Below are 9,628 nucleotides of genomic sequence, written 5' to 3' on the forward strand. Positions count from 1 at the left end.
AGCTTGCATGTGTGTGTCTCTATATAAACACATATGCATAAAAAGAAATCATTGCATGCTTGACTTCTCTCATTAGCATATAAGCGCTACAACTCTGAGGATTGCTGTTTGTTGAGTTGGCTGATGCGATCCTCAGTGCCTAGCACATGACCTGGCCCATAATCTACACTAGTGCTATTGAGTTGGCTTTGACTCAGAGCAACCCTATAGGACAGAGTAGAGGTTCTCAATAAATATTTTGATGAATAAAGTCATTTAATCCAATAATACTATGTGCTAAATCAACGAAAGTGGATGCCTTTGAATAATTGTATTGGCAAAGCATATCGATTACATCGGGGACTACCAGAAAAATGGACAAATCTGTCCTGGAAGAAGTCCAGCCAGAATGCTCTTCAGAAACCAAAATGGTGAGACTCTGTCTCACGTGCTGTGGACATGTTGTCCGGAGGGATCAGTCCCTGGAGAAGGCCATCATGCTTGGTAAAGTAGAAGGGCAGCAAAAGAGAGGAAGGTTCTCCACGAGATGGACCAACACAAGGAGCTCTCACCTAACGCCGCCTGGGAGGATGGCCCAGGACCAGGCAGTGATTTTGTTCTGTTGGACATAGGGTCGTTGTGAGTCAGAACCCACTCAATGGCACCACACAACAACCGCAACAACATGACCTAGAAACTGTGTTTGCTTCATTTTTCTAGCAGGGAAATCTAAGGTCCAGAAAAGGTAAATGACATTTACAAGTTTGTTCAGCTTGGATGCTGCGGAGCTATGACTCAGACCTCAGTCTATCTGACTTGAAAGCCTGTTCTTTTAATCATTGTACTACACTGCTCTATCCTCCCAGCTTCTTGGAAGGCAAGGTATACGAAGCTCCCACCAGGGCCCCAAGGCATAACAGTAAGCTACTTGGAAGATAATTAAGGTTCTGTAAGAAAAGTCCAGTTTGGCTCACGTACAGGAGAGGAAGTGCTGTGATCCTGGCCCAAAGTCCCGGTGGGCATCCTGCAGCTGCTTCAGTCTCTCAGTAACTGATGCCTATGGAAAGAACATGTAAGAAAGGAATTCGGTCCACATATTTAGCATGGGATTTTTAGGCACCTTTGGAGTTCATAAGGTGCCCTGATGGTGCTGTTTGATAAGTGGTGGACAGCGAACCTCAAGGTCAGTGGTTCAAACCCACCAGCTGCTGTGTGGGGAAAAGATGGGTTTATGTGCTCCAGTAAAGATGTAAAAAGCCTTGAAAACCCCACATGGGGTCGCTATGAGTCAGAATTAATTTGATGGCACTGGGTTTCCGAGGACTATAGTCATGAACTCCCTCATATGCCCACTGCGGTGAAGTCTATTCCCACTCAGTGATCCTATTGAACAGAATAGAACTGCTCCATATAGTTTCCAAGACTGTAAATCCTTATGGGAACAGATAGATTCATCTTTTTTTTCCCTATGGAGTCACTAATGGGTTTAAATTAGTGACATTTATACCACCAGGGCTCTATGAACTCCCCTCTATAGAGGCTTTCCTCAAATTCCAGCTCTTCAAACTACCATCTAACCCCTCTCTCCAAGGGTCAGAGAAGAATATCCTTCTTTTTTTTTTTCTTCCAGTTTTAGAACATTTACTATTCTCTCGTACCCATCATTATTGGCTCCCCCTCCCCCGCCTCCCTTTCTTCCCCTCCCCTGCCCCCCAGGAACCATCAGTCCAGTTGCTGTCTCCAAAAGGTTGCCTCTCCTGGAAGAATAGCCTTCATTTTGACCATAGTCAAAATTCATTTTCTCTTTGACCCTGAGTACCCAAAACCAGACACTTCTCTCGTTGCTTCAGGCCTGCAGAGAATCTCGTTGCTCTATTCTAAGTTCTCTACTACCCTTTCTTTGCTTTGGACCTGAAACAGCTTTCCTCTAAGCCAGTGGTTCTCAGCTTTCCTAATGCCGCCACCCTTTAGTACGGTTCCTCATGTTGTGGTGCCCCCCCAACCATAAAATTATTTTCATTGCTTCTTCATAACTGTAATTTTGCTACTGCTATGAATCGGATGACCCCAGTGAAAGGATCATTCAACCCCCAAAGGGGTCATGACCCACAGGTTGAGAACTGCTGCTCAGCCTAGTTCGATTAAAGCTCGTCCTCATTGCTCCCTCCAGGCTGCTCTTCTACCTGTAGCTGTTTCCACCGGATGTTGATCTGCTCCAGAGTCCGGGAATTCTCCAGTGACAAGTGTACATCAGAAATAGCAAGCTGATGGGCCAAATCATTAACCAACTTTACTCCATCTTTCATGGGGGAGAATTCTTCTTTGAAGAGCTGTAGAAACGGAAGTCTCATCACAAAGCAAACAGAGTGGGGAGGCGGAGCCATCATTAGTCATTCCCTTGAACTCCTCCCTCCTTACCCAGAGGTTTTGTTTCCACACAACCTAGGTGCTTGCCAATCTAGGTGGCCACTGTATTGCCCCTTCTCCTCTCCTCTGGGAAAATGCCAGAGAAAGAAGAGACAAAAGGATCAAGGAGACTCCAGGCAAACCAGCTCCCAAAGTCAGCAGCACAAACTAAGTTTGTAGAACAGGCTGAAAATGGAGTCTCAACAGCAGGAACATTGCCAGGGTCTGGGAAGGGTTTCAGGTGAGGAGGACCCACATACCTTAATAGCCTGGATATGCTCTGGGAGTGAATCGATGAAGAGATCCCCAATGGGCTCCCACGTAGCTCGGACTCCCTCGGCCTGGGTCAGAGTAGTGCTTAATTCTTCCATTGCCCCCTGGATCTCCATGAGCTGTTCTAGGGTACGCTCAATGTGACGGTGCTGGTCCACACAGCGTGCTGTCAGCTTCTCCCACAGTTCACTGGCCACGGTTGCCTGCTTCCACACAAAGCGGCTAAGATTCTGAATCTGTTTTCTGGGGGAAGTATCTTCAAGGGAAGACAGGAAGGAAAAGACTAAGACAACCCTTCATAAAATGTATGGGCAGGTACGTATGCGTACATGCATACTTGTGCTGGTATATATAACCAGATACACATACACAATCTATTTAACTTTGGATTAATTTTTAAGCTCTTTATTTTGAATTAGGTGAAGGTTTACAGAGCAGATGATCAGTATCCATTCAATAATTCATACATATTTTGTTTCGTGTTCTTGTTGGCAATCCCCGCAAAGTACTATCCCACACCCCACTTTTTCTTAAGTTTCCTCTTTCTGTTCCTCCTTGTTTTAGAACACTAAAAAAACTATCCTTGGGTAAATGCTGCCCTTTGAATCTAAAATAAGTGTGAAGAAGGCTATGGATGTCAGTGAAGTCCAAAATACACTTGCAGGGTCTACACACAGATTAAGCCTCCAGTGACTTCCCTCTGAACATTGGAGGGATATGAACAGCCTTTTTATTAGACAAGGAATGTTGTAAAGTCAATTATGGCAGATGTAGCTAGGTTAAAATGTAATAACTTATCGTTTGATCTCCCTTTTGACCCACTGAAAGTTGTTTCCATTAAAAAAAAAGTGAAGGGGAAATACATGTGGATTAAGCCTCTGGCCAATCCCCTCTTACCATAGACCAGAGGTGCCAATAGACTTGCTATCTAGCATGCAGAATGCATTAGAAAGTGGATGATTGCGGATGCGGTTAGGTTAAAATTTAACACCTTATCATTTGTTCTACCCTTTGGCCCATTTTAAATTTGGTCCACTTTTTAATATTTTGTGCTTGCTTTTTAAAAAAAATCATTTTATTGGGAGCTCATACAACTCTTATCACAATCCATACATACATCCATTGGGTCAAGCACATTTGTACATATGTTGCCATCATCATTTTCAAAGCATTTTGTTTCTACTTGAGCCCTTGGTATCAGCTCCTCGTTTTTCCCCCTCCCTCCCCGTCCCTCCTTCCCTCATGAACCCTTGATAATTTATATGTTATTATTTTTTCATGTTTTGGTGTACTTTCTTTGTGATTGACATTTTCCTTTGGTTTTGTTTTTGTTTAACAGTTTCATCAGCACTTCATCCACATATCATACAATTAAATATGTTTTACTTTGTTACTGTTGCTAGTTTTGTTGTTGTGTTTTGTAAACTTTTTCTGTTTATGAAATCCAGGATAGGTAAATCTATCTAGACAGTAACTGGATTAGTGGTTTCTTGGGGGTATGGTAGGGGAAGTTGGGGAGAAGTGGGGAGCTAACAACAGTAAGTACAAGAAAGAAGAAAATGGTCTAACATTTATTGTAGGGATGATTGCATAACTCTTCTTAATATGGCTGAACTACTAAAATGTATGATATGTGAACTACACGCCAAGAAAGCTATTAATTTTTTAATTTTAAAAATAAAATGGTTGATTATTCTAAGGTGTACAGACTTTCCAATTACTATTATTCCCATTCTAGACCTAGTGTTTGCCTGAAAATTGAGCCCAAGTGGCAGGAATGTGGGTGGGGTTCAGTTCCAGACTTAAGGGCGAGGAATGACCAAAGTCTCTTGGTCATTTTTTATGATTTTGAATTTTATTCCACTTTTTTCTCTCACTCTTATTCAGGACTATCTACTATTATCCCTTTCAGGGAGGTCGCCAGTGTGTTCAGGCACCATTTACTTCTTCTGATTTAGGGTCATGAAAGCTGATTGTTGGTTTGGCCTTTCATTTTCTCCACTCTTCTTTGCTCCAGACAGGGAGAGGCCAATAGTGATACCTTAGTTGGCTGCCCACGAGCTTTTAACCCCCAGTTGCTACTCACCAAAGTTGCTCTGTAACATTTCGAAGAAGTCGTATGTAGCAGATTTGCCTACTGCAATATCTTATTTAATTTCTTGACTGCTGCTTCCACAGGTATTGATTGTGGATCCAAGCATCTGACTTTCAGTTGTAGCCAATTGTGTATGTGTGTACTTAGCCCTATGCAATTTTATCACATGTGTAAATTCATATATCCACTACCACAGGCAAGCTACCACATTCAGTCATATATGTACTTTCCACTTACTATATTATGAGGATTTTTTTCCATATTCTTAAAAAACAAAACAAACAAACAAAAAACCTAAACTCACTGCCATCAAGTCTATGCCAACACACAGGGGTCCCTATAAACAGGGTAGAACTGGCCCGGTGAGTTTCTGACTCTGTAACTCTTTATGGGAGAAGAAAACCCTCTTTCTCCCATGGAACACCTGGTGGCTTTGAACTGCAGGACCTTGGGGATCAGAGTCCAATGCATATCCACTATGCCAATACCAAACCAAACCCAAACTCACTGCCATGGAGTTAATGCTGACTCAGAGCGACCCACCCCCTGTAGGTTTCCAAGACTGGAACTGATTACAGGAGTAGAAAGCCCAGTAGGCAAGGCAAATAGTGAGTCAAATTTGTAAGGGGTATAGAGAGACAAATCACTGAAGGTCATATTCACATGACGCTGGGGTGTGATTTGCATTAGTGGCTGCTTCCGAGGTCAATCCAAAGGAGGGAGATATTTTATGAAGGCCCAGCCCAGAAGAGGTTAGTTTAACATGCCCATTTTCTCCCTTCTGGTCTTCTAATATCAACCTCCCACCCCCAGCCCTTTAGACCTCCACTCAGAAGCAGAATCAAATTCCCCGGCTAACTTAATTTGTCCTTGCTGTCTCTTGAGCTTAACCTATTTCAGGAACAGCAAATTCAACACTAGCTCTCCTATGGAGGGACTAGAAGTAAGAGGGTAAACAGCATCAACAAAAGGCTTTGCTAATGAAGGGTCCTTCCAGACCCTAGACATAGCCTCTCTCTGAAAAGTAAAGGCCTTTTCTGGGGAGGAGGGCTTGCTGGGCCAACACTCAGACCTAATCCCTAGGAATTCTACCCTGATGGTTTATTTGAATGGACACCTAGAGAGGCCTAGTCTACAGAGGGAAGGGACCAGAAGCCACTAGGGTCAATGTCCAAGAGCCACAGTTAATTTTTCTCTCAAATATTATTATTTAACTTTTTAGACTTTAAAAAAGATCTTTTACACAACCCTTAGGTGACACTGAGCCTCTGTTAAAAGTGATAGAAAACATTGGGAGGAGTTAATGGTGATGGTTGAACAACATAATGAACATACTTAACATCACTAAACTGTACATGTGGAGATAAAAGGAAATGTTTTAAGTCTGTATTAACCAGGAAAAAATAATCTTGCAAAACAGGTTTTTTTTTCAGAATGCAGAAATGGCATGGAGGCCATGTCTGACTTCCTCCGACTTCACCAGGGGGAAAGAGAATCCAAGTGCACGTCTGCCTAGGAATGGTGCCTCTGAGGCAGAGGTCAGACATTCCTTCACCCTCCCACTTTAGCTACCCTATTCTGACACCAACCATCTCTCCCATGCCACTTTCCTTCTCTGGTGGGTTCAGTAATCGGTTGCAATGGCCATGCAAAACTCACAGACTATATAATACTCACGCAGAGTAACGGGGTTTATTAGAATAGCTAATATGTCAGCATCACAAATGTTAAGCATACCATTCTTTGGTCTGCAGTGCCTCTTTTTATCAATGCCCACAGTCAGATCTCTCTCTTGTCTTTGGCCTCAGACATATGCCCCCTTGGCCTCTGCCCTACTCAAGCAAGTGTTATAAAGCTCTTTTAGCACTGATAAGTGACCAAAGGGCATACCACTCTGCAAAACAGCCTCCTGCCTGAAGGCAATCAGCTCTACTCATTCTGTGAGCCAGGAAACCTCTCATTCTGCCTCATAGTTTTTTGGTGCTGTTGATCTGCTGTCTCCACCTCTCCATAAAGGGATCTCAGATACGCTTTATGTATAGCTCTTCTTTCTTGATGGTTGTGAGATTTCCCATTTCTGCTTCTGAGATGGCTTACTTTATACTTTATACTCAGTGGAATGACAATCCATTCCCTTAGAGCCCTATTATCCTATTTTCATGCCCCCCCACCCATCCTGCCCACCAGGCATTTGGTGGGAATTGACAAGACTGACTAGAGAAACCACATCAAATAATGCAAGGGTGTATTTGCTGGTTGATTAGAGCCTTAATATGTGTCCTTCCATGTTGGAATAAAGTAATATGTCTCTTTCAGGACAATACTAATCCTTTTATTCATTGACTCAGTTAATTACATTTGAGCCAATTTTTCTCTTTCTCATATATGCTTAAAAGGCTACAATGGACTATCCTGAGAGTCACATACAGCTTTGGGCCACATGCTGGTCACCCCACTCTAGATTCTGTTTTCTTCGCTTTTTCTTGTAGTAGGAATTTTGCTCCTCCCTTGGGACTTTTAGGAGAAAACGAACCTCCTTGGTAACAGCTGAGAGCATGAGTTTGATAAAGGTAGGAAGGTATTTAGTGATATATAGATCAAGATAGAGGAAGAGAGAAGACTACTCACCTTTACGCTCAGAACGAGGCTCCTCTAATTCTTCAAAAGGATGCTGGGACAGGAAGGCTTGAGCTGACTCTAGCACAGAGTAGATATAGGGACCTCGAGACTTAACTTCTTCCATAAAGGCCTGTGAAGGTTAGCAACATGGCCAACAGAAAAGGAAAGTCTTACAGTCACTCTGAATTCTGTGCGGAATTTGACTACTTGTCTTCTTGTCAGTGCAACTTGATTCTTTGGTACTGTCATCGTTCCTAAAGCCCATTGTCACTAAGGCAATTTCAACTCATAGCAACTCTATAGGATAGAGTAGAACTTCCCCATAGAGTTTCTAAGGCTGTCTTTTTTTTCTTTTCTGGAAGCAGACTACCACATTTTCCTCCCATGGAATGGCTAGTAGAGTTGAACCAATGACCTTTTGGTTGGCAGGTAAGCACTTAACTACCATTAGGGCTCTCGTCGTCCCTCTAAGCAAGGGAATCACTTTCTGACACTGGAAGGATTCAGTATGAAATGGGGCTGTCTACACCACAACAGAAGTCCAAGGGTGGTGCTAAAGGCTAAGCACAAGACTAATCAAGAGGTTAGTGGTTCAAACCCACTAAGAAGTTTATCAGAGGTAAGACCTGCCAATGTACTTCTGAAAGGTCACAGTCATGAGCACTCGATGGAGCTATGTTATTTCTCTGTAACACATGGTGGTATATGTTGGAATTGATTCAACAGCAGCTGGTTGGTCTTTTTTGTTTAATTCATTGTTGTTGTTTTACGCCACAGGGTAGAGAGAAGTATGGGGATCTTGGTCTGAAAACCTTGGATCTCTACAGGGGTCAGAAAGTCACCTAGACAGAGGTTAGAGAATGGAAAGTAGGATGGGCAAGATAGATATAAAAAAAAAGATTTCCAAACCATTTAATTAGGAGCTAACCGAGACATCCTACCATTCCATAGTTGAATCATATCAAGTAGTGTCATGCCATTTTAAAAAACTTTTTTGAGGTATACAAATCATAAGTATACATCTTAATAGGTTTTCATAAAATGATTCTACCTGTTTAACCAGTACTTCACTCAAGAAATAGAATTCTACCTGTATCCCAGAAGATTCGTCCATACTCTCTTCTAGTCACTGCCGATCCTTAAACAACTATCAGAAACCAAGCAAACAAACAAATAAAGCCTCAAACCAGTTGCGGTTGAGTTGATCTCAACTTATAGCACCCGCTTTGTGTCTGTCAGTAGCACAGCGCTGCACATGGCTTTCAACAGATAGGGTTTTCCAGAAGCCGATCAACAGGCTTTTCCCCCAAGGCACTTCTGAGGGGATTATTAATAGAGCCAGTCAGGGATTGCTATCCCACACTTACCTCCCTTCCCTGCAAAATATTAAAAATAAATTAAAAAAAAAAACTGTCTCCATTTAGATTCCATTTTACGGTGACTCTATGTCAGAATAGAATTGTGCTCCATACGGGTTTTCATAAATTGGGGGGGGGGGTAGTATATTTCTAGGCGTTTCTTCCAAGGTACTTCAAGGTAGACTGGAACTGCCAACTTTTCAGTTCGCATATGAGCATGGTAACCATATGTAGAGACTTCTTACCCCTAAACGTAACCCCTATTCTGACCTATAACACCCCTGATGAGTGCTGCCTATTTTTGAACTTTACATAAATGGAATCTTACTGTGCTCTTTTTGTATCAGGTTCATTTTTCTTCCAACATACTGTCTGTATGACAGTTGTGGTATGCTTGTCTATTTTCCTGTTGTACTGTACTCAATTCTGCATTCACTTACATGTTTATGGTTATTTCCTGATTATAACGGCAACGGGTATCAGGAAAATGTTAAGAATTTAATAAAAATATGAAGAAGAAAATGATAAGCAATCTAGGGTGAACCATTGCTAACCTTTTGATATATTTCCTAGGTATGTTTTTACTATGTATAGACATACATATCTGTACATTTTAATACATCTGGAATCCACTTATGTGAGGAGGTTTCAAAACTTCATGGGAAAATTCCATTATCTTTTAATCGCATGTTTCCATGAACTTTTTTTTCTTTTTAAAATCATTTTATTGGGGGCTCGTATAACTCATCACAATATATCCATTGTGTCAAGCACATTTGTACAGTTGTTGCCATCATCATTCTCCAAGCATTATTCTTTCTATTTGAGCCCTTGGTATCAGCTCCTCATTTTTCCCCTCCCTCCCCACCCCCTCCCTCACAAACCCTTGATAATTTAT

General features: G+C 42.0%; 1 protein-coding gene across 1 annotated transcript in view; it reads right to left on the reverse strand.

Annotated features, from left to right (window-relative positions):
• The window catches only part of DRP2 (dystrophin related protein 2), a 62,710-nt gene that overhangs the window by 26,402 nt on the left and 26,680 nt on the right, over window positions 1-9,628 (reverse strand). The window contains exons 6-9 of the mRNA XM_045290595.1: window positions 7,382-7,502; window positions 2,646-2,914; window positions 2,163-2,309; window positions 958-1,036 (exon numbers count right to left, since the gene is read on the reverse strand). Of these exons, the coding sequence (XP_045146530.1) occupies window positions 958-1,036; window positions 2,163-2,309; window positions 2,646-2,914; window positions 7,382-7,502 (616 nt within the window). The remainder of the gene's footprint in view (window positions 1-957; window positions 1,037-2,162; window positions 2,310-2,645; window positions 2,915-7,381; window positions 7,503-9,628) is intronic.

The sequence above is a fragment of the Echinops telfairi genome, unplaced genomic scaffold (genome assembly GCF_000313985.2).
Source record: "Echinops telfairi isolate 266 unplaced genomic scaffold, ASM31398v2 ScPeMD7_44;HRSCAF=162, whole genome shotgun sequence".
NCBI classification, from domain to species: domain Eukaryota; kingdom Metazoa; phylum Chordata; class Mammalia; order Afrosoricida; family Tenrecidae; genus Echinops; species Echinops telfairi.